This window comes from Mesocricetus auratus, unplaced genomic scaffold (genome assembly GCF_017639785.1).
Source record: "Mesocricetus auratus isolate SY011 unplaced genomic scaffold, BCM_Maur_2.0 Super-Scaffold_100014, whole genome shotgun sequence".
NCBI lineage: Eukaryota > Metazoa > Chordata > Mammalia > Rodentia > Cricetidae > Mesocricetus > Mesocricetus auratus.
The window spans coordinates 3,900,418-3,925,111 of record NW_024429197.1 but is presented as its reverse complement, the minus strand read 5'-3'; the positions used below and the strand labels follow the sequence as shown (position 1 = coordinate 3,925,111).

At 54.4% G+C, this 24,694-nt stretch overlaps 1 protein-coding gene across 2 annotated transcripts in view; it reads left to right on the top strand.

The window, feature by feature from the left end:
- Positions 1–285: 285 nt before the first annotated feature.
- Positions 286–24,694, top strand: part of Iffo2 (intermediate filament family orphan 2) — a 43,684-nt gene continuing 19,275 nt past the window's right edge. For both annotated transcript variants that reach the window (XM_013121286.3, XM_005081065.4), the window contains exon 1: positions 286–935. In XM_013121286.3, the coding sequence (XP_012976740.1) occupies positions 286–935 (650 nt within the window). The remainder of the gene's footprint in view (positions 936–24,694) is intronic.

Genomic DNA, 24,694 nt, shown 5'->3' with positions numbered 1-24,694 from the left:
GGCGGAGAGTCCTCTGCGCGCCGCTACTGCGGCCGGTCCACAGCAGCTCTGACAGTCGCGGCGCAGGCACGGAGCCCCTCGCCAACCCCACGCAACCACAGCGACCTCCGGCTCGTCTCGCTCTCTCTTCCGGCGCTGCGGAGCTGCATCTGGCGTGCATTTGGCACCACTCCGTCCGCGCTGGAGCCCGCGCCCGCCCTGGCCCGGCCACGCCGGGAGCCCGGCCCCGAGCTGGAACCCCATCTGGAGCCGCGGGCCCGGGGCCCTGAGCCGCGCAGCCGGCGCATGGTCAACTCGCTGCTGTTCGGGGAGATGGCCTTGGCTTTCGGCTGCCCGCCGGGGGGCGGCGGCTGCGCAAGCGGTGGCGGTGGTGGTGGAGCCGGGCCGGGGCCCTCGCCCGTAACGGCGGCACTGCGGGACGATCTGGGCTCCAACATCCACCTCCTCAAGGGGCTCAACGTGCGCTTCCGCTGCTTCTTGGCCAAGGTGCACGAGCTGGAGCGGCGCAACCGGCTTCTGGAGAAGCAGCTGGAGCAGCAGCAGAGCGAACGCGAGCGGCGACTGCGCTACAAGACGTTCTCCCGGGAGCAGGCCGTGCAGACTGGGCCCGAACTGCTGCGGCCGCCGGCGGCGGGCGGCGGGCAGGCCCTCGGCGCGGCCACCGGCATCAACGCCAACGCGGTGGCCCTGGGCGGCCTGCCCCCCGGCGGCGGATCGCACCCGCAGCACTACGGCCGCTTGCCCGGGACCATCTGGAGCTACACGCAGGTGCGGCGCACGGGCGGCGGCGGCGTGGAGACAGTGCAGGGCCCCGGCGTGTCGTGGGTGCACCCGGACGGCGTGGGCGTGCAGATTGACACCATCACGCCAGAGATCCGCGCACTCTACAACGTGCTGGCCAAGGTGAAGCGCGAGCGTGACGAGTACAAACGGAGGTGAGTGGGTGCGCCCCTCCTCCGCCGCTCTCGGGATGGGCAGCGGGGCCTGACAGGTGGGCTGCGAGCTGCCGGGAGGACTCGGTCATCTGAATCCAAGAGCGCAGGGCTATTGCAGAATACCTGGGCGCCGACCACCGGGGCCAAGCACATTGTTTCTCAGGGACGTAATAACCAGAGGACTTGTGGTGATCTCATTCTGTCCACATGACAATGCGGTGTGAGGCTGCCTCGTCCCCATATTGCAGATGAGGAAACTGAGGAGAAGAGGTGCTAAGTGACTTGCCCAAGGCGACTTGGCTAATCGGTGGTGAAAGTCAAGATTTGATCCATTGATGGGAGTCCTGGCTGGTGTGTCTCCCAGGCTTGGTATTTCTCCAGAGATGTTGGTGGTAGATTCCCTTTCCACAGCAGGTGTAAAGAAAAACTCTCAACTAGTACATTATCTTTTTTTTTTGTCCTTGAATTTAATGAGCTCATGTGAGAAGATGGATTGATCTGTCCCGAGGGCCCCAAGATTGGCTGTCTTGTTCCAGGTCTGTAAGGCCCAGATTGCTGGGCTGCAGAATCAGAGCCAGTCACCAGCCTTTAAAAAAAAGTCATCCTTTCTTCACGTTCTCCCAAGTCTCAAGGTTTATTGAGGTCCCCCGGGGGAGAGACACCCATGGGTTAGAATATGGGGTGGACCCAGATCCTGGGTCCAGCTGGAAGTCAGAGGCAGACTGCTTTCAAGATGGCCAGTGTGCTCCTTGAAGTTCAGATTCCCTGGCTGCCATACTGGTACTGCTTTCTGCCTGCAGCCTGGCTAACAATACTGTCTGCTCAGCTTTCCGACACAGGGAGGGAGAGAGAGACAGAGAGATAGAGACAGGGTCTGTGTGTAGGTCTCAGGTTTGCATGGGGGAGGGGCCCTCTGGTCTTAGGCTTCTATCTCAGGCCTGTGTATCTAACTCTGCTTTTGTTGTTCTGACTCTTAAGGGAGTAGGGCCATTCCTTCCATTCCTACAGTCTCCCTGGAAGCTGGGGCCGGGTCTCCTTTCTTACCCTCTGCTGAGGTCTACTGACTGGGAAGAGGTCCAGGACTAGCTCCCATCACCTGCAGGGTAGATGGTTTGTCATCAGGGAACTGGGAATAGAAAACTCCAGACAGTGCTCCAGGGTAGAGTGGATGAGGCTCCTGTTGGAAGGTGTAAAATAATCAAGTAGATGCTATTACCTGTGATAAGCAGGGTGCAGAGCCGGCTAGAGTCCCTGTTGCAGGTGCAGGGCCTGGCTTGGGAGGGGGATCCTTTTCACTCTGGCCTTGTCCTGTGCCCCTCATAGTGAGACCACCCTCTGCCCTTGGTGGTCATCCCCATCAGAGCAGTCTAGGGAAAGAGACACTTGTCTTTGATGGTGAAACTGGAGGAGGAGGAGGGTTGGGCTGGCCCTCCTGTCCGACACCCTTGGCCATGTAGTCATGACACAGGCTTGCGCTGTATTTGTTTGGTTGTGTGTGTGCTTTTTGGCCCTGGCTACTAAGGTGATGGAAAAACTGCCCAGGCTTAGGGGAGAAGGGTTGGCATTGAGCAATGAGCTGTTCAGGTTGCACCCAGGGTGTGGGGTGTGATGTCAGCTTCTGGCACTGTCCTGGAATGAGCTGGCCCTGCTGAGACAGGTGGGGTGTGAGCACCTCTCTTCCCGCCTTTCTGGGAAGATCATGTACACTTTCCTTCCTTTTGTTTTCTTACCAATTGGAAAGACCTGTCTTCTCTGAAGTTGATTCAAAACTTTGGATTTTTCCAAAGTGAGCATTCTGCCTTGTTCAGTCCTCAGTTTACCTACCTGCAAAGCCCAAGGTTGTTGGAAATTGCTGTGCTCCTTGAAGCCCTGGGATTGCTTGGTGATACTCTTGGGGAAAGCTCCTTTAGTTAATAAAAATACAGCAAGGACCTGTGAGGTGGCTTCAGCAGGTAAAGGTGCTTACTGCCCAGCCTGACAGCTGTAGTTACATCCCTGGGAACCACATGGTGGACGGGGAGAATCTACTCCTGCAAGTTGTTCTCTGACCTCCACACATTTGCAATGACACGTATGCATATACAACACACAACATATACACATAAATGTAATAAAAATCTAGATCTAGCTGTGTGGTGGTGGTGCACGTCTTTAATCCCAGCACTCAGGAGGCAGAGGCAGGGGGATCTCTGTGAGTTTGAGGCCAGCCTGGTCTACAGAGTGAGTTCTAGGACCGCCAGGGCTACACACAGAGAAACCTGTCTCAAAAAACCAAAGGGGGTGGGGGTGTGGGGAAGCCCAAGCCAAACGCATCAAAGTGTTTGCACAGTCATGAAAGTGCTCTTGCTTTCACATTGATGTCAATGTACCTGATCCCACTAGTGTGAGATTTTAAAAATATTTATTTGTTATGTGTATGGGTGTCTTGCCTGCATGTATACACAGGCATCCTGTGCATGTCTGGTGCTGGTGAGAAGAGTAATGACTCCCTGGAAGTTGAGTCACGAGCAGTTGTGAGCTGCCATGTGGGTCCAGGGAACTTAATCCGTGTCCTCTAAAGAGCAGTAAGTGCTCCTAGCCACTGAGCCATCTCTCCAGCCCAGCATGATCACTTCAAAAAAGAAAACAAAAAGTCTCGGGAGGCAGAGGCAGGTGGATCTCTATGAGTTCAAGGCCAGCCTGGTTTACAGAGAGTTCCAGGATATCCAGGGCTACATAGAGAAACCCTGTCTCAAAAAACCAAAAGCCAAACCCTCCCACAAAACTCTAGTCTACACTACCTGCAAGGGGCTGCCTTGGCTTGTCAGTAGATGACTCTGTGTTTGCGCTGGGGTTGAAACTCCATGGCCGATCACTTACCCAGAATGCAGGGGAAATTGGGTTGCAGTAAGTGAATATATCTGAGCTGCTAGCCTACCTCTGGTACCTTGACTATTAAGAGATCACAGTCCAGGAGATGAGACCAAGGTGTATGCCTGTCTGGTCTGTAGACTGCCAAGAGCATCATAGCTTCGTGGGGGTGTCTAGTGTAGAACCCCAGTGTTGAGCACACTGGAGAGGGAAGGGCTCCAGGGTTCTCTGGCATCAATCTGGAGGATCTCAGAGCCTCCTGCTCCAGTCACTAAATGGTAAGCCGGAAGTATAGCCAGTTTGTTAAGCTGCAGGCCTTTCTGGTCCCATCTCATGATTGGTTTCTCTCCACGTGCACCTCTAGTTTCCTGCTTTCGCTGAGGTGGAATTGGTCCATCTTAAAACCACTCAGTTTAAATACAGCAATGGCTTTTCTAAAGAAAATTTAGAGCAGTGTACCCATCTCCAGGGTCTAATTTTAGAAGCTTGAATCCACTCCCAGCCCACCCAAATTTCTTTCTTTCTATTTGCAAACAGCTCTCCTCTGGAGCAGTCACCAACTTGCCTGGTGTCTCTGCCTATAAGCTTTTTCTGGACAACTCAGAAATGAGATCCCATGATATGTAGTCTTCTAAATCTGGCTTCTCTGACATAGATGGTGTTTTAGGAGTTCTTCCTGTTGTGCCTGCATACATCTGTAGAATAACCCTCATCATCGCTAAACCGCATGCACGGATGGGTAGACCCTGTTTGTCCGTCCCTTCACCTTACATAGTCTTGTGTTCCAAGCTTTAAGTCACTGAGTTCTGTGGCTGACATGGTCTACCATCAACAATACCTACCCATGGCCCCGCCCCGCCCCGCCTCCTTGGTTTCCCTTTGGTTCAACCTGCTCTTTACTGTGTAGGAAGTGTGGTCACTGAGAGTGTATAGAGGGCAAAGTTGTGGAGCGTTGATCTGGAAACCAAAACAAACACTTCTTTCTGCCGCTACCCGGTGCCACCAAGATCTCTTGTTCTGAGTTTGCAAGTTGGGGGTTTTCCCCAGGAGAATCCTGTCAAATTGTCTGAACTTTAAATACATGCATTTTAAAACAATTGGCCTCCAAGAGAGCCTGACTCCCTTGGGTCATCCCTGGATCTGTGTCGGGGCTGATCTTTTTACCTTCTCAGATGTGTTTATTATGCCCCCTATGTGCGGGGCATCCTGTTTCCTGTCTCTTTGGATGACCATGGCCCATACCATGGCATGTTTCCATGATTACCCCTCTTGGTCACTGGAGAAGGAGGCTGGGTTACTTTGTGGTTGTCAGGCAGAAGTTTTGTGTAGGTCCCACTGGCTGCATCAAGGAAGTTGTCACTACTGTTCCAGGAAGAACAATGACTGGTGGAGGCAGCCTCGCTGCCTGCGGGGCAGTGTGTGACTTTCTAGTGTCCCAGGTCCAAAGCCCTTGTAGCCCTGTAGGCCCAGTGTGACTAAGGGCTGACAGGCTTTCTCCCCTCGCTGTGGGTAGACAGGCAGGGTTTACGTGCTCCTGGCTGGCTTTGTTCTTGGTGCCTGGGTGAGTGGAGAGCTGTTAGAGGGTCTGAGGGACCTGGGTTGTCTTTCGTCTTGGTAGATTTCAAGCGGGTGCTTCAGGTCCCTGGAGCCCATAGTAGTACTTCATGGGTGATTCTGGGGACAGTGAGAGGCTGAACCCCTGGAATCTGACATATGCTAACCACAGGCTCCTTTTCCGTGATTCTAAAGGGCTGTCTGTGTGGAAACAGGCTTGCTATTGACAAAAGAAAAATAAATTACCAATTCAGCTATGTATGTTCATTTCCGAGGTTGGGAAACTGAGGCTGGGGGAGGCTTGCCATCTCCAGTGGCTTTGGGCTGCTCTTCTGTCACTTACTCCCTAATCCTCATCTGATGTGACGCCCACGTCTGCCTCAGGCAGGGGCTTCTCGAAGGTTTGCTTGCCACCTTCTCGGGTGGCTGTTTAAAAGGCTCCTTCCTAGGAGGGACTTTTGTCACAGCTATTTCTGACTATGAGACAGAAGCGGCTGGGCTGTTAGCTAGAAGGGGGGACACCAAAACGGGATGTCAAGTGGGCAGCTGGAGTGTCCCTGTCTTCCCCAGCACACCCCAGGGAGGCCCTCCAGCAGGTGGGCCCTGGCCCCTGGATGTCCCAAGCCCTAAAGTCTGCCTCAGAAGCTTGTCCCCAGGCCACTGGCACTTTTTTAATTTCAGAAGCTCCCAACAATAGTTTTTTTTTATTCTGATATCTGAGTGAGGCAGTCTGGGACGGTGGGAAAGGGTTCAAATCCTGATTCTGCCATTCTGTATGACCATGGGCAGGTCTCAGTCTCTCTGAGCTTGCCCCTCTGTGCCGAGGGATGCTGGGAAGGAGTAACTTAGTTCTGCAAAGGCCTCTATGGCTTGGGAAGCTCTAAGGATGTCCTTCGATGGAGCCCACAAAGTCTGTTCCCTTAATTTATGGGGCCTTCTGGGCACAGCCCTGGGCTGCCCAACAAATCCATTTCAGGACACATTGCTGGTCTCTGTGTCCCATGGAAGGCGCCAGAGATGGTGCTGGGGGTGGAGAGAAGCCGGGCTGCCTCTTTGTCCTGCCGAAGTGCAGTCTAGCCATTCTCAGTAGTGATTTGTGCCTCCGGAACTCCCGACACCCCCACCATCCCTTTGTCTTAAAGGAATCTACACCCACAACCCCCCCCCCCCCCCGCTTCAGGACCTCAGTTCACTGGAGAACCGGGTTACTAAGTCTCTTGGCCAGCTAGGCATCTCCCTGGGGACAGATTTGGGAAGGACTCTCAGAGCCTTGAGCCAGAGGGAGGGGGGGGGAGGAAGGTCCCAGAAAAGAAGGGAAACCAGGGGACAGCTGACTCTGAAGATTCCTTCCTTCCCAGAGGAATGCAGGCGAGGCTTTTGTGGCCCCACCGGATGCATGCCTATCCACCCCCACCCCCAGCCGCTATGCACAGTCCCACGTACATGTGCACAAATGCACTCACACATGCATGCGAGCACCTGGTTTCTGGCTTTGGGTCTCCAGCTTGAATCTCCACGTGTCCCGTCACGCCGCTGTTGAAGGACACTGAAGGGTAGAGCAGAATCTAGCAGGATCGTGCATGTGTCCTTTGCTGCAACCAGACTCCATGGCTTCCAGCAGAATTGATCTGAACCCCGCTGGGTATCAGATCCTGGAGGGTGGGACTTTGGCATGGGGGGGGGGGATGAAGCCAGGCTGGCATTCTGTGTAGTTCCGTGTCACAGACGACTGGAGGCTTGAGCAGGACAGCTCTCTGTTTCTTTGTGCTCAGGAGTGAAGGTGTGAGCCCGCAATGTTCCGGAGACCTCAGTACCTACCATTCTGTAGCCCCCACACTCTTAACCCCCACTGCCCAGGATGTGTCTGCTCCCCAATGCGCTTGTGTTCCGCTGTGCCCAGCTTTCTTCTGGTGTTCCCAGAGCTCAGCCAGGCCGGCCAGAGTCCACACTGAGTAAATATTTGTGCAGCCAGGGAGGATTGCAAGTCTGGCTGCTGTCTGCTACTAGGCATCTAGGAGACAGGGAGGTCAGATGAGGCAGACTCAGCATCTAGGGGTCTGCTGTGACGGGACGAAGGGTCAGTGTCTGGAGTCAGAAGACCCAGCTTCAGTCTCAATGCAGCGACTCCATGAGCTGGCATGATGCCCAGACCTAGAACAATAGTGAAAAGCTGTGTGAGCCCGGGCTAGGCGCTGGGCCTCTTCCGGCCTCAGTTTCCCCATCATTACAGCAGGAAGGCTGCCCATTGTGGTGCCACGCATCTGTCATCCAAGGCTAAGGAGGCTGAAGCAGGAGGATCTCCATGCGTTTGAGGCCAGCCTTGGCTATATAGTAGGTTCCAGAACAGCTGGGACTACAATGTAAGCTTGTTTCAAAAAAAGCCAAAAAACCAAAATAAAACTAGAGTCAATCAGTTGGATAAACTGGGGAAGCTAAGCTCTGTGTCCAGGATATGGGAGGAGCCAGTGGCTCCTATGGCTATAGGAGGTTATATACATGAGGCAAAGAGCTGTGTGGGAGGAGTTTGCGGGGCGGTGTGGGAACCGGGTGAGCTCTGTGCAGTAGAAGCTGAGAACCGAGTGCTTGCTTGGGACCTGGGCAAGAGGTTAAGGGTTGTGCACACTCTGGGTACCCCATCCTGGGAGGTTCAAGGAAGGTCTGGGGCCAGATGGGAGGCTGACTAGTGAACAGTGGTTAGCCATGTCAGGGAGCACCCTCCCATCCACGTCAGGGAGCACCCTCCCATCCACGTTAGGGGACTGGTGCTTGCTACCTGGAACCCTGTGGTTGTGGTTGCTCACAGTTCCTGGTCAAGGAGCTGTCACTCAGCATAAAGCCAGCAAAAATATCTGGTCCTCTGGAGGGTTGTAGCCTTGCTGAGCCCCCTAGATGGTAGTGTGGGCTGCCCGAGCCGTGTGGAGCCCAGTCCTTACAGAGACCTGCCTAGAGATGGTGGGGGTTTCACCTTGCCCCCTGGGAATGGAGGAGGTGGGCTTGCCCATGCCTGTGAGCAACACTCTCCTGACACTCCTGGAGGGTCTGGATTTGATGAGGGTCATTTTCCCTCTTACACCCCAATCTGTCTGCCTATCAGGACTTGGGAGGTTGAGACAGGAGGATTGCTGAGAGTTTGAGGCCAGTTTGGGCTACACGGTTCATAAGTGAGTTCATGGCCAGCCTGGGATTCATGGTGCAACTCTGTCTCGAAAGGAAGAGGGACTGGCCAGCTGGCTGGCCTAGGTGCAGGAACCACCCCCAGGTCTCCTAGAAGCTCCACTAGTCCCTTGCTTCTGCCCCTCTGTGAACTCAGGCCATGCCACCTGGAAGCTGACAAAGGTTGCCCTAGGTGAGAGAGAGGCAGGAGCCACCCTGGAGCAAGGTCTTCTCCAGTGCCTGTCACAATGTTGTCATGGCTGGTGGCAGAGCAGAAGGCGGAGACTGGGCTGTGAAGACTTCCCGCTGTCACTTTACAGCAGTGATTTCTTAGGTAGCAAATTAGTCACCAGCAGCAGCTGAGGCTCGGAGCCACCCTACAGGTCATCCAGCCCCCTGCTCTTCAGAGAGGGCCCTACTTCATTGGGGGGGGAGGAGGAGCTCCCGATGAGGGGTTTGTGGCTGGGTGAGCTGGGCTGTCTCTCTGGGTTGCCCATGAGTTGCTTGCTCCGTGCTCTTACCACAGAGATGTACGGAAGTGCATACCTGCTCATGGCTCCTCGAAATGTCTCAGCCCCTTGTGGCGGTTTAGTAGAAGGCCTAGGGTTGGAGTCAGCCTGACTGTGCATCCCAGTTTCTCAGTGAATACTCCTGTTGTCCCTAGTTCCAAGGTGTCCGTGGACAATGGCTTGAAGGTCTTATCTGTTCACAATAAGCAGCAAGGAGCAGGGAACATTTTGGGGACAGCACAAAAATGGGGACCCCCTAACATTTTGTTTCTGGTCAGCACTGTGAGCTTTGCCCGGGCATCAAGAACCGGTCGCCATCTTCTCTTGTCTGTTGCCGGGGACGATGGGTCTGGTGAGTGCGATTGCCTGAGAAGTGAGTGTTCTGTCATCCTCATGGCAGCCACTGGGCACATGTCACCATGCGTTACCTGAGAACCAGGCAGCCTCTGCTGCAGGGTCTTGGAGTCTGGGGTGTGTCATGGTATGTGCCAGGCGCCTGTGAAGCAATGCCCATGCACAGGATAAATATTTCTTAGTCAATCTCATAAGCAAATGTTTATACAGCATTCCCCTGTTAGCAGGCTCCATTCAGAGAGGGTCGCACACATCTAATTCACAGACCCTCACTCCAACCCTGGGAGGTGGGTACCATCCTCAAGCCCATTTTAGAGATGCTGAAACCGAGCCATTGAGGGAACTGGGCTAGGTGAGATTTAACCCTCCAGATCCAGCCTTTATCCTGTGCTGTGCTCATTGAAGGGAGCCCACAGCAAAGATCTCTCCTGTTCCAAGCCTCAGCTTTCCCTTCTGTGAAAGGGGTGAGCAATCATCTGACCCCAGGAGGTTGCAGCGATGCTGGGAAGGTGCCTTGGGAAAGTGCTGGATCTCGCGCGTGGCCTCCTCTAGTGCCACCGGGGGTACCCCAAGCTCTGTGATACGCTACTCCTCCCTCTTGTCCTTGTCACCATGCCTTCCCTGGCCCCTGACACCAGCTGGCAGAGTGTTGGGTGGAAAGCTGCCGAGGAGGCTGCTTGGAGCAGAGCTCTAGCAGAGCCCTCTGGGGAATGGGAGCCTGCTCGTGCTTGCACTGCCCACCGGCCGCGAGACCTTGGTAGAGCCTTTGCCACTCGGAGTCTTGTTCCTTTACTTGGGAATGTGGCTCGTCATAAACACTGGGCGGGCTGCACAAGGAGTCATGACACGATTGCCCTCAGGCCCTCAGGCTGCTCTGAATCTTCAATCGAGGTTGGCACTGGAGAGATGAAGATGGGCCCAGAGTGGTCATGTGCATTGTCCCTCTGAGTGGCTCTGATTGGCAGGACTGAGCCACCTGGAGAGGTGTGTCTCTCTGCGCATGCTGTGTGTGTTCTGACTTCAGATGTGCAGGTTTGCCCAGCCCCTGCCCTGCCCTGCCCATCTGTCGCTTGGCGGGAAGGGCTCCTGCAGTGGGCACTTTGCCTTCCGCCCTCCTAGCTGGTCATTTTTATTATTCAGTTTATTCAAGGCACTTCTATTGGCTGCCTTGCGGGAGAGGAAATATCTTCTGTTCTAAGTGGACCTTGTGAAACCCCCTGGCATTCAGGCTCATCTCTGAGCAGGGACAACATAGCTTCCCAGGGCCTAGTGGGAACCCCCTCTCTTCCCTGGCCCACTGTGGTGCTGGGCCAAAGGCCATCCTGTTAGAAGGCAAAGTGGAAGTTTTGCAAAGTCCAGAAAGTCCTGAATTCTGACTTGGGTACTGCTGAAGCCCTGGGGTGACTCCAGGCCCAGGATCCCAGGAATTACCCCTGCACGGTGTAGGGTTAGTCAAGGAAGGCTCTCTGGAGGAGGCAGCACTTGGGTTACATTTTGAGGGGCAGGGTGAGAAGCTGCAGAGGAAGAGGGCTCTAACTGAGGAGAGCAGCATGTGCTGAGACCTGGAAGGGAGGCGGCCACCAGGGCCACAAGCTGGGGCTGCTCCTTGGTCTAGTCTTCAAAACTTTTCTTGGTTTCAGTCCCTCTCTGGTCTTCTGCGTTCTTGGATTCCAAGTCCCTGTTCTCATCTTGACTGCTCCTAGTTCTTGTTCTGGTTCTTGATTCTTCACGGCTTGTGTTCCTGCCCCTGTCTGAGGCATCACTGGGTGAGGGCAGGGCGTTTGTTCTGTACTCCTTAACCGGATGCCAAGCTTGGTGGGTAGCTTTTGCTGCTGAGGTGTTGGGAGGGAGTGTGTGTGTGTATGTGTGTGTATTTGTGTGTATACTCGCGCGTGTGCCTGCACATGTGCCGCTCAGGCATGTATCCAGAGTGGCTGTATACCCTAAGCCCTCAAGGTCAGCCCCCCCCCACTCTTGTGCAATAGGCTGCAGTGTTTATGTAGTATAGGGTAAGAGACTTTGACCGCTGGATCTTAGAGGCCATTGCTGGCCTTGGGGCCTCAGCTCCCATGCAGTGGGAGTAGAGACCACTTTACCTCTTATGATGCTTAGGTCTATTCCCGTAGTCCACACTGCTCCAGGCACTCTTCATGGTCTTGTTACTCACCCCTTCCTTCCAGCAAAATCCTTCCCTAGGCATCCCCAGACAAGTGCCTGCTATCTCTCTCTATTGTTTTTAAGTTGGAGTCTCATGTAGCCCATGGTGGTGTCCAACTCTGTGTAGCTGATGCTGTCATCTCTCAGGTCCTGGGAAAATAGTCATAAACCATCACACCTGGTTTATATGGTGCTGGGCATCGAACCCAGGGCCTCATGCATTTTGGGCAAGTACTCTACCAACTGAGCTACATCCCTAGTGGGCAGGGGTGCTACTGTCTTTTTAAGAAAGATCAGGAAGTTGTTTCTCAGTGTTTCCTCTTTGCCCCACTTGTGTCCCTAAGGAACAGATACTTTGAGGTCACACAGTTGATCTAGGGCTCCAGTGAAGCTGTTTGATTTAATGTCCCCTGGGGGCAGCTAACATAAGGCTTGAAGGTGGAGTTTGGAAAACACTGGACAGGGGGAGGCATTGAGGGGGATCAAGGATGGTGTGCGGAGGGCTGAAGTGGCCTCCCTGGGCCTTGAGCTGATGTCTAGGTTGACAGTACTGCTGGTGGGACTTCCTCTCTCAGGGCAGGGCAGACACCCACAGGGCTTGTCTGCTCATAAGTGAGGGCACTGAACTAGACTCACCTTACTTTGGGGTCTTGGGGTATTGACTGATCCCCCATCCTGATCTGCAGCCATATGCATAGTTGCATTGGTTGTGTGTGTGTGTGTGTGTGTACACGCGCGTGCCTCTGTTTCCTGTTGAGTGAGAGACCCACAGGGCATAAGGCTTGAGTGCTGGGCCTTTCTCCCTTCCTCTAAGGTAGGTACCGGAATTGTAGCTTTGGATGTTGGTGGAACTTCCTGACCCTACAGAACCATGTCTTCAGAGCCCGCCTCCTTCTGCCTGAGGGTGCGCCTAAAGGGAGGTGCATCTGTTATTTGCAGACTCTTCCTGTGTCTTACTGTTCTTGGCAGTGGGGCTATACCTGTCTTTAAAGACAGCATACCATAACTGAACCTGAATGGGGCGGCGGCGTTCTGAGTTCTGCAGGCTGTGACCAGCAGAGGCCACATTCACCTGGTGCCAAGTTCAAGGACTTGCAGGTAGTTCCTTCCTGAGCCTTCCGGCATGATTTAACTCTGGGGACTGCGAGACACTGCTCTGATCTGTCTTCTTTGGGGGTCACCATTGGCCTGTGAGTTAGCCTTTCATGCAGGGTGGGAGCCCCAACTCAGGCTCAGGCCACTGGGGCTCACCTCACTGCCCCCCCAGCCTCTGTCTTTCTGTCTGGGGGGGTGGGAATGACCCCACAGACATAGGTTGTCACAGGGTTCTGGGGCAGAGTGTGCGCCACACACTAAGCAGTGCTGGCCCTTAGCAAGACTCTGTCCTTGGCCTTCCCCAGCCCCCACACAGTGGGAACTGGTCTATTTCTTCCTGCTCCCAAGGCAGGCTAGCCTTTTGTGTTCTGATATTTCCTCTCCTTAGTACCGTGGCCCATGAAGACGAGGCCATGTCCTCCTCCTCCTCTGTCTGCAGGGTGACCAGGAGGGACGGCATGGCTTGGCACTCAGGGAACAGGATGTGGCTGCCAGGTGGCAGGAATGGGGGAGTGTCTCTGTCCCTGCCTCCCTAGGGATCTTGGAAAGTCATGACCCCTTCTCCGTGTGGCTGTGGAAGCAAGTAGCCCTCTTGGCCTGAGGGCTGGCTGTGAGGGGAGGCGGACGGTTTGCCCAGAGGACTCTCCATTCTCAGCTCACTCTACCAGGCTGAGAAATGGGCTCACATTCCTTGCCCTCTCCTTGGAGTTGAGAGGCAGGAGTCTCATTACAGGGTTTCATCTGGGCTCCTGGGGGACAGGCAGGTGGCCTTCTGGGACCTCAGAGAAGGCCTTTCCCAGGCCTTAGCAAAGGGGTGACATTGAAGACTGGCTTGGTGTTGTTTTCCAGCACTGACGTCAGGGCTGTGGTTTAGAGTTTCCTCCCAGACAAAGGGTGCTTTGTAACTCTGGGTGAGCTGAGCCTAGGAATCTCACTCCAGGTGAGGCCAGGTGGAGGAGAAGCAGGGCTGGGCAGAGAAGCCCTCTGAGGCCTGCCTGTCCTCAGACCCATCACTCCATTTGCTCGTTCTCCAGGAGTGGCCATGTGCCCCTTCAGATGCACTCTCTTTGCCAGCATCATGGCTCTTGCCCATGTCACAGATGGAAAAAACTGAGTCTTGAAAATGAAACAACGGAGTCCAGAGCTGGCAGTGGGCACGTGGGCTTGAGTATCTTTATCTTCAAGAATTACCTTGGGTTCAATTCCCATCAAGCCACATCTCTCCTCCAGTTTTGGCAGTGTGTTTAAAAAGTCAGGGACCCCAGGAGAAGAACAGTGCAGGATGCACTCAGCTTTCAGCAGGCACAGGCTCTGACTCCTCCTTTGAGGATCTGAATTGGAGTGTGTGTGTGTGTGTGTGTGTGTGTGGAGTATTCACACGTGTGTACATGTTAGGGAAGGGGATTGGTTACCAGTGGGTCTGTAGTCACTGGAAATGATTCCAGGGAGGCCTTGTGGACTGGTGTTGTAGTCATCCCAGAGGACACCTAGGACCTTCTGTTCCGCGTTTTTTCAGGATCTATCCATCCATCCATCTTTCCATCTTTCTGTCTGTTCGTCCATCTATCTATCCTACCACCCACTATCCGTCTAAATACTCACCCATCCATCCATCATTTATCCATCTGCCCTCCTCCCTCCCTCCCTCCCTCCCTCCCTCCCTTCTTCTCTCCCCTTCCCCCTCCTTCCCCCTTCCTCCCTTCCTCCCTCCCCCTCCCTCTCTCCCCCTCCCCTCCCCCTCCGTCCCTCTCCCTCCCTCCCTCCCCCTCTCCCTCCCCTCCCCCTCCCCCTTCCTGTCTCCATCCCCCTCCCCTCCCCCTCCCTCCAGACTCCTGTTCTTGGTCTTTGGCTTGAGCTTTGAGGACAACTCTGTGTAGACTGGGGGCCCTTCCGCCGTCTGTCAAATCAGAGCAGGAAAAACCTTGCAGGTTGTTGAATCCCCTCTCCCCCTTTTCCCAGGGAGGGGTCAGTGACATCCAGCCTGCCCAGTAAGTTCTTGGTAGAGCCAGCATTCCAGCCAGCCCTGTGTCTCCTTTTCTGCTGGGGTGACAGGCAGCTGTCTTAACCTGCCCCCTTTCCTCTCCACTCCGTTGATGTTTGGCCTGTTTTGAGACACAGCTAGAGATACCAGAATACAGTCCTGGGCTGGAGCCCAGGTTGGTTTACCAGCTCCAAGACGCCTTTTACCTGGAGGCTAGAAACACGGACAATCCTGCTCAGAGTTCACACTCAAAAGCGGATGGACTTGCCCCTTCTTCCAGCTGTCTTTCCTACTGGGAAGTGCTTCCTGGTCTCTAGACATAGTCCTGAATGCTTCATTCCTTTTTGGTTATTTGAGCTTCACGGCAGTTCATGCCCATTTCCTCACCCTCTTCCCTCCTGTATCCTTTGCTGTTGTCCTGAGGGCCCTGCCTTGACTCAGACACAAGTTAGGGCGTGTTCAGTAGGAGGAGCTGCCTGGACTTCAGGATTCTGCTGGGTCCTGGGAGGGAGGCATACTCTCCCAGGACCCAGACTCTGGACTCACGAGTCTCTCTGAGATAGAATTGGCATGCCTGCCTAGCCCAGGCCCACCCTTCTTGATGTGGAAACTGAGGCCCAGAGAGGTTGAGCCACGTAACTATGGCTGCTCAGCCAACACAGCAGAGTTGGGTACCTGCATTCACCGGTGGCCATGTTTCTGTTTGGACAGAGCCCGGGGTTCCCAGCATGAGGGTGGTAGCTGGGGGATGAGGGGTGGGCTGTTCGGGACTGGTATCTCAGAAGAGAAGAAGCCTTGTATAGGCGCCTCCACAGATCCCTGATGATCCAGGGCTACCCTCACTGGGTCCCAGGGAGGCTCCTCAGATTCCCACCCCAAGTGGGTGTTCGGAAGGCCCGAGAGTGTACTGGTGAGTAAAATCAGGGAATGTACCCTTGTAGCTGGGCAGGAAGGGGTTAAGCAGTTCTGTCTTCCAGGTCTAGGTTCCCAGTTGGTGTCTTGGCCCCTCAGACCAGCCAGGCCATCTGGCAGACAGATGCCATACTGTGTCCCATCTGTCCCAAGACAAAGTCACCAGGAGAAGACCCGCCTGCTGCCTTTGTGAACCAATGGGCCGGTCGACTTCTTACTGTCTGTTCCTGGGAGGCTAGGCCACTTGGGAAGGACTCATAGGCAGCAGGCTGGCCTCTGGCCATTTTCCCTGATGCCTGGGTTAACTGGTGTCCCCAAAGTGACAGAGTCTGGGCTTCCTGTAAAGATGGGCCTGGAAGCCGGGTGTTTGTGGTACATGCCTTTAATCCCAGCACTCGGAAGGCAGAGGCAGGTGGACCTCTGTGAGTTCGAGGCCAGCCTGGTCTACAAAGTGAGTTCCAGGACAGCCTCCAAAACAATACAGAGAAACCCTGTCTCGAAAAACCAAAATAAACAAACAAATAAGCAAATAGCTAAATAAAATAAAAATAAAAAAGATGGGTCTAGAGAGGTGCAGAGACAGGCCCAGGGTCGCACAGTGAGTCCGTGTAGACAAGGTGGGCATGCACCCCTGCTAGCCTCCTGCTCGTAAGCGTATTCCCCTAGCAAGCATCCCCCAAGAGCCTACTATGTGCCTGGTAACTGGAAGTCAGGACAGTGCCCCATCCCAGTGTCAGGGACCAGGAACTATGAGAGCAAAAGCCAAGGGAGGAAGGGCTCATTGCACCCTGGCACACACCCAGAGCCTGGACACTGTGACAGTTCTCCCAGAAGCCATCAGCTGTCCCTAGCCACAGTGTTGCCACCCCCATTTTACAGATATAGAAGCTAGAGGGACTGGTCTGAGAGGAAGTCTCAAGTAGAGATAGCTCAGTCAGTGAAGTACTTGCCTTGTGAGTATAGGGGCATGAGTTCAAACCCCAGAATCCACATAAAATCAATGAACAAGGTGACATGTGCTTGTAATCCCAGAACTACAGAGCAGGGGACAAAGGGGATCCTTGGGGCTTGCTGGCCAGACAGCCTATCCTAGATGGCCCACTCTGGATTCAGCAAGAGAGGCTATCTCCAAAGATACAGACAAAAAGAAAAGATGATGGGCAGCGTCTAAAAGATGACATGTGACTTCCACATACGTGTGCACGTATGTGAATGCATTCCTACACATGGACATATATGCACATACGATCATATATACACATGCGTGTGTACACACACATACGGGGTTGTGGCTTGCCCTGGACAGCACTTGGAGCACTCTCTGTGCTGTGACGGGAGCCACCCAGAGCCACAAAGGCCTGGCAGTCCAGGGTGGCGCCCTTAGCACTCTATATTCGAAATTTTAGCTAGTGAGCAACCTGATGCTGGCTTCTGATCTTGGGGAAACTGAGGTACACGTTCCTCCCCATCCTTCTCCCTTCTGGTAAATCACCTTGCCCAAGGAAACTAGTTCAGGCATTGGGATCAGAAAGACCCAGGTTTGGATCCAGCCTTAGCTCTGTCACAGGGCAGCCTGCCGGTCTCGGGCTTGTGCCTTGGAGCCATTGGGAGGCCGTCCTGGCTCTCGAACTTTCCAGCTCTGCGACGTGACCTTGCGGTTGCTTTACTTCCTGACCTTCAACTTCTCGTTTTTAACGTGAGCACAGTAGTAATTCTACCTCACAAAGTACCTGTGAGGTTTCAGTGAGCCACACGTGCCTCATGTGTGCTCACAAGTCTTGATGTGAGCCAGTGTGATTGTGTGACGCTCTGAGCCTCAGTTTCCCCAGCAGCCAAATGCAGGTGAGGATACCGGAGACTCCAAAAAGATACTGTCCCAGGGACCACGACACTGCAGAAGACTCTCTGGAATTCTTCAGCTCCAATTCTCCCCCTCTGTCCTCAGGGAACTGACTGGGGCAAGGAGACCTGGGTCTCACAGGAAGGCAGCCGCGACCCTGTGTGTATTGGGGTGGGGTGCCATCACCCTGGATCACATCAAAGTGAGTGCCAGGGTTGCCATGGTAACCCAAGTTTGTTCCTAGGAAACAAGTCTCCCCTGTTAAGTGGTGTTGAGTCACTCAACCCCTCTCCCTGATTGGGCTAGCCCAGTCTAATTACCCGTCCCAACACAGCCTGGAGCCTGCCTCTTCCCAGCCAATTAGGGTGATGACGGGAAGGCACACGCAGGCACTCCCTGCTGCAATCCCTCTGCGGTTGCAGCAACCCCAGGGATAATTGGCGGGTCCCTCTCACTCTTCCGCCTTCCTCCGTGTCAGTGGCATGGCCCGAAGCACACCTGGCCTGGCATGGCCTCCCCGCTTCTGAGCTTCTCTTTGAAGAATGGCCCGGACTCTGTGTCCCCTCTGACACCATGCATCCTGTATTCCAGGCTTTTTTCTGACACCCCCTCCCCAGAACCACTTTTTGCTTGGCCATTCTCATTTAATCCAAGTGGGGTCTCTCCCACTTTACAGATGAGGAGAATGAGGCCTGGGCGGGTGAGCTGACTCGAGGCTGCAGAGCCTGGGGGGAGCCTCCGACAGTGATAAACTCGGGGTCTGAGGCAGTGACACAGTTCACCCGAGCTTACAATGCCCCATACTCACCTGTTGCTACTCAGCCACTGGCAGTAAACAGTGGAGAGACCCAAGGTGCACATTAGCGGTCCAGAATAGCCTGGGGAGGTGTTTTTCTCAAGGCTGTAAACATATCCCTGGGTGAGGCCCTCACCCTGCTGGGCACAGGCCCTTGGAACCTCCTGCTTCTGGTCCAGGGCCCCTCCACACAGAGCCATGGATGTGTGAGGCTTTATAACGTGTGCCCAGACACTCTGCTGGCTTCTGACACTGGGGACAGAGCGGGGAAATTCACTGAGTGCTTGGCCAGGCCCAGGTATGTGAGTCAGTGTCCTGCAGATAGACAGCTATGGCCCAGCATTTCCAGCGCTGGGTAGGCTCGGGCTTCAGGGTAGGCAGGAGAGAGTGGTGGAGCTGGCCTGGACTGTGGAGATTAGAGCAACTGATAGGAGGCCATGCCCAAGGCCACGGGCAATCCGAAACTTGGACTGGCCCTCTCAGGAATAGGTCTGGAGGCCGTAACTCATAGGCCCTTTTTATTCATTGACCATTTATGTGACTGCTGGGTGACGGGCCCTGGGCTGGACACTGAGTTGTAGCTCCGACCTTTAGATAGGCCTGATGGTGTACATGCTGAGTTATCTGAGACATGCAGGTAACAGAAATCCTCTGACCCCAGTGACTCAAAACCACGTCAAAAAGGGGGCTTGACCCTGACCTAGGAGACAGAGGAGGCTTCCTAGAGGAGGTGGTATGTAGGCCGAGTTCTGAGTTGGTAATACGTAGAGAGAGATAACAAGGGTGTGTGTGTGTGTGTGTGTGTGTGTGTGTGTGTGTGTGTGTGTGTGTGTGTGTAGCCTTCTAGACAGAAACTAACTCATATGTAAAGGTCAGAGGTGAGTGGGGTCAGGGGTGATGGGACAGCCGGAGGTGGGAACAGGACTGGGATCTCACTTTTTCTCAGCTCCCTGGGCAACTGGGAGCCTGTGGTGTGGAGTGTGATGCCACGTGACCTCACTCGCTGCTGTGACCCATGAGCAAGTAGTCTTGTCACACACATCTCTTCGGAGGGTAGCAAAGGCCTTTTCTGGGTCTGCCCTCGGCCATAGCAACTACTGCTTAGTGTGTGAATGTGAGTGTGTAGCCGTGATCTATGCAGGGTGACCTTGATCACTAGGATACAGGAATGGCTTTGGAGGACCCCTAATGCATGGCGCCACAGGGCACCCACCATCCCATCTGGTAAGACGAGCTGGTGGAGATGTGGGGCATGCTAGCAGACGCTTTCAGGAAGGAGGACTTGGGGGGAGGGCTGTTGAAAAATTTTCTTGTTTGCCCCCTCCCCCGATTTGTTTTTCTGTCCATGCCAAGTCATTGTAAACCACTCCTGCAGTTCCCAACAATGGGGGGAAATGAGCAACTGGTTTGTTTTCTTAACGTTAAAGTGGTTCTAACTAAATGTATGTGACACCATTCAAAAGCAGAAAGATTCAGAGGAAGAGTGTATCGGTCTGTTTTCCGCTGCTAAAACAAAACACCCAAGGCCAGGTAACTTAAGGCATTTGGTTTAGCCCACAGTTTTGGAGACTGGAAGACGGAACAGGAACAGCATGGCACTGGCTATGTTACATTGTGATGGGGGGCATCGTGGAGGGGGTTGTGTTGACACGGAATGATTTCCTGGAGAGACAGGAGGCCAGGGGGCTGGGAAGAGCCAGGCTGGTCCTTCTATAACAGCCTCTTGAGAGAAGCAACCCAGGCCCCGTGAGAACATTAATCCCTTTCCAGGGAGACCTGCAAATAGGGACCAAGTGACCTGGAGTATTGAGGTTTGGATCCCTCACTGTCGCCCCCCCCCGTCTCTTCAGACAATGGAAATAGCAGTTGTCTGAGGTGTTGATTGATTCAGGAAGAACCTGGGCCCCCAGAAGAGTGAGTTCATGAGCAAAAAACATTCCCAGGCTGAAGAGCCCTTGGCTCTGTGTGCACACCCGGGGAACCTCGACCGGGATGTTTCTGAGCACTGCACTAGGGCACTGAGGGAAGGAGTTTGTGGAGCCCGGAGAACCAGTCTTATCTCCGAGGCTGAGGAGTTGCATAGCCCTGGGATCAACTTCCGGACAGTGCTTTGGTCTGAGCCTCAGTGTTCTCATCTGTAGCATGGGGCTTGTGATGCCTGGCTCAGGTGTGAGGAAGTGACAGAAGACTCACTGATGCGTTTTAAGCATTGTGTGGCCCACATAAGGCTTTCCCCACCTTGTGGGAGTGTGGTGTCTGACCACACAGACGGACAAGTAGAATGGACAAGGCTCTGACTGCCATAGCCAAGTCAGGACTCAGGAATGAAAGCTTCAGGATGGACAAGCGGCAGCATATTCTGGGGGAAAGCAAGGAGGGCTCCCTGGAGGAGGTGACGGAAGTATCCTAGCCCTGGAGAGGGTTGGAAGTGATACCCCAGAAGCATCACAATGGCCTGCAACTTGGGACCCAGGTTCCTCTCTAGGGGACACTTCTAGAGTTTTTACGGAATGGGGCAGCATGTGCTCAGGTGTGAGTTCTGGTCAGAGGTGCTTGGAAAGTTTCCTTAGCATTGGCTGCCTGGCATTGGCCACCCAGAATTGACCTCCTGACCTCGGCTGCCCGGCATTGGCTGCCCGGCTACCACTCAGGATTGTGGGGTTGTAAGTACCTCAAAGTGCTTTTGTTGTTTTTGTTTTACTGATGGGTCCCAGGTGTCCCTGACAGACAGGGGCTCGAGACAACAGGGCAGTGGCTTGAAAAACAGTCAGAGCCTCAACTTGTCATGGAGGCAGGTGGCCATGTCCCTCTGGGGTCCACCTCGCCTGCTGGCCCAAGAGGACACTCCCTTGTTTATTTAGAGATGGGGTCTGCTTATGTAGCCCTAGCCGTCGTGGAGCTCGGCCTGCCTCTGCCTTGAGGGTGCTGTGACTAAAGGCGAGTGCCGCCATGCCCGGCCATGAAGACGCGCTTAAACACCGTGTCCCTGACGCCAGCAGGCCCTCCTCTTCCCCACTTGCTGCCGTGTTGGTCCTCGTGACCCCAAAGGACTGGGTAGAATCCACTTATTCTTGGGGCGCATTGTGAGCGGGGTAGGCAGATGCAGGTGTTTGTCTGGAGAATATTGGGTGGCATTAGCGCCTGCCTTCTTCCCTTCTGCTGCCCATCCCCTTGTAATGCTGGTCCCCCACCCAGGGAGTGACACCTAGTTCATTGTCATGGCTGTCACCAGTGACTATGCAGCTAGGAACTTAGGGGCCACATAGCCTGGATGCCATCTGGCCTGTCACTTGCGTTATTTCTCAGGTATGCTCTCAGTCTGAGAGACCGTCATGAAGGGGTCCTGAGGCAGAGGCTGAGGAGTGGTCTGCATGCCCAGGGCATCCCAGGGCCTCTTCTGGACTCCTTCCATACAGTGTGCCATGACGTAGATGCACATAGCACCGATGTCCAGAGAGGGTAGGTAATTTGCTCAAGACCACCTAGAAGCAATCAGGTAGATTCAGGGTGCTCAGGCTCCAGAGCCCTTCCTCCTCCTCTATACTTGTTGGTTTGACCTTCAGGGCTGATGTCTCAGCTGACTCTGAGACTCTGGGGTTCATTATGTAACCATGTGGTTGTTGTAGGTATTTGTCTAGGGACCACAGAAACTGTTTCTGCTTGCTCTGGTGGGCAATGAGGATTAACCCAGTTTGACCTCATGCTGTCACTGAGAGGGAAGAGATTTGCTTAAGATCACACAGCTGAGCTGAGCGGTGGTGGCATGCACCTTTAATCCCAGTACTTGGGAGGCACAGGCAGGGAGATCTCTGAGTTTGAGGCCAGCCTGGTCTACTGAGTGAGTTTCAGGACAGACAGTCAAGGCTACACAGAGAAGCCCTGTCTCAGAGAACAAACAAACAAACAAACAACGAGAACGACAAACCCCCACACAACTGAATAGAGCAGAGGGCAGTCAGACCCAGGACTTCTCTTGTACATGGGCTCAAAGGAGTCAGTTAGTTAGGGTTGTCATACTTTGTCTCTGTCCCTCCTTTCCAAGACCCAGTGGCTCTGCGTAGACAGCACAGAGGCCACCAGCTGCCCTTCGGAAACTGTTCTTGACCGTTGGCAGACAGGTGATGGTCCCAGTCTTTGGTTCTGTAAAGACCTGAGCATCACTGGGCAGTGGTGGTGCTCACCTTTAATCCCAGCACTTGGGAGGCAAAGGCAGGCAGATATCTGTGAGTTCAAGGTCAGCCTAATCCACAAAGAAAGTTCCAGGACAGCCAGGGTTGTTACAGAGAGAAGCCCTGTCTCAAAAAACAATCAGAAGACCCGAGCAGCTTGTAGCAAGTGGCATCGGAACTCTTGTGAAACAGTGAGACACAGGGATGAGTCTGCCCATGCTGCCACCCTGCCCCTTGCTTGCAACTAGGCAGAGGAGGCTCGGAGGCACCCTTGAGGGCATCTGAGCTGGGCACTATCCAGGCCGGTACTGCCTGTCACTTGGGGCCACGGCCAGAGTATGCAAAGAGCACTGTGGATGCACTATCCAGAGAGATTCTCCCCGCTCCTCTGCGACAGGGTCATGCAGCCTGGATTCCTTATGCAGTTGAGGCTGACTTTGAACTTCTGCTCTCCCTGCCTCCACCCTGCACTGCACCGCCATACCTGGTTTATGTAGCGCTAGAGAAAAAACCCAGGTTCTCATGAGTGCTAAGTAAGCACTCTGCCAACTGAGCTATATCCCCAGATTCTTGATGATGATGCTATTACAGGTAAGTGGGCCTGGAGCCGAGAACGAGACTTGCCCAGATTACGCAGTGAATTAGCCACAGCCAGTACTCAAGGACCTCTTGACTCCTTCCTCAGTACCCTCCCTTGCACACAGAGAGAGAGCTTCCCTGTGACTTGTGACGCTGCCTGCCCTCTCCCCAGCAGCCTTGTGGGATGGTTCAGGCTCTGAACTGGCTTATGTGACTGGTGGACGACCATGTGCTGGGGGAGGGCTGTGCTGGGTCTGGAGGGTTCCTTAAAACGCAACCCATTACCAGCCTGTTGTCTGGGCTACAGCCCACTCCAGCTATTACCGCCCGCCTGTAATGGGATCGGCTGCCTGGGTTAAGTGTTCACATTAAATTAATACCTCCTCCGTGGAGACAATCAGCTGGCACTTAATTTGCGTTTCCTTCTGGGCGGCGGAATACAGCTGGGCAGCCCTAGTGGGCATGTCTGTGTGGCAGCATCCCTTTCTCAGGATCCCGGCTCTGGAGAGTGGTACCCAGAAGGTTAAGGCAGGCACAGGTGGACGGGAGTGCAGGGCTCCCTACAGAAAGGTAGGCAGCTTGAGGTTCCTGGTTGTTATCTTCACAGTTCAGGCATGAGGAAGCCAGGAGGGGAAGAGGGAAGTGGTTCATGGGTTTGTGACCCAGCCTTCAGCTTCCTGGGGCACGGGCTGGTGGTTGGTTTTGCTGGGTTCTCCCATTCTTTCTGAACTCTGCTGCACACACAGAAGGCCAGTGGTCCAGAAGAGGGGCGGGGTGGAATGAGGACCCAGTCTCAGCCAAGATTAGCCAGCCCCTTTGGAGGGTGCCGTGGAAGCTGTGGGTCTTCCCAGGAGAGTCTCTGCCGAAGCCCCTGTCTAGCAGAGAGGTATGTGACTGGGCCTCCGCTCTGCTGGGAGCCCCTTGTCTGTCTGTACCTGGCCCTGCTGCAGGGCAGTGGGATTAACTCAGCTGCACGAGCAGGGTGGAGCAGAGAAGGCACAGGCAGACGGAAGGGAAGGAAGCTGCTGTCTGCCCCCACCCAGGGCCAGGCCCACGCTTGGCCCGGAATGAAGTTTTCCACTGATGGCCCCAGCCCAGCCATGATCACCTGCGTCTGTTTCCTATCACCTGAGTGAGTCGGCCTGGGTGTGCCTGCTTCAAGGTGGGGACCACACTTGCTGCTCCCTCCTGGTACCCTGAGGCTCCCGCCTGCGCCCGCTCCCCTGCCTGCCTGGCCTGCTCTTGGAGCCAGACTGAGCTGAGCCGCTGGCTGGGACTTGCTGCCATGGCTCAGGACTGGGACTTGGGGTCTTCACCCTCCTCTTCATGCAGAGTAGTTCCCACAACTATCCTCAGAGATGAGATGTTCTCCACCTCCAACACCCAGAGATCTCACGGCTGGGGAATGTAGCCACAAGGGCTGAAGTGTTACCAAACTCGGAGCCACAGTCTGGACCCCCAAGAAGCCAAGTTCAGCCACCCATCCTTGGGAAGCTAATTAAAACAATCAAATTAACCGTATGAAGAAGAGAAATGTATTCAGTGTGGCCACACGGGCAAGAGGGACAAAGAGATCCAGTGACCCCTCAAGTCACTCTTGGGGTCCTGAAGTGAGGCTAAATCTTTAAGTAGGAGGCCATGATTTGAGCATATATGGAGTCCTGGACAGAGTGTGGTCCCACCCACCCAGGCCCAGCCTTGCTTGGCTTCACTCTCAGCCTGTAAGGTGCTCTGACAGTTGTTCGAACCGTGTGCAGTCCTTTTCCAGGAGTCAAGGCCCCCTCTCTGGCTGTAACCTTTTCCTTGCTGC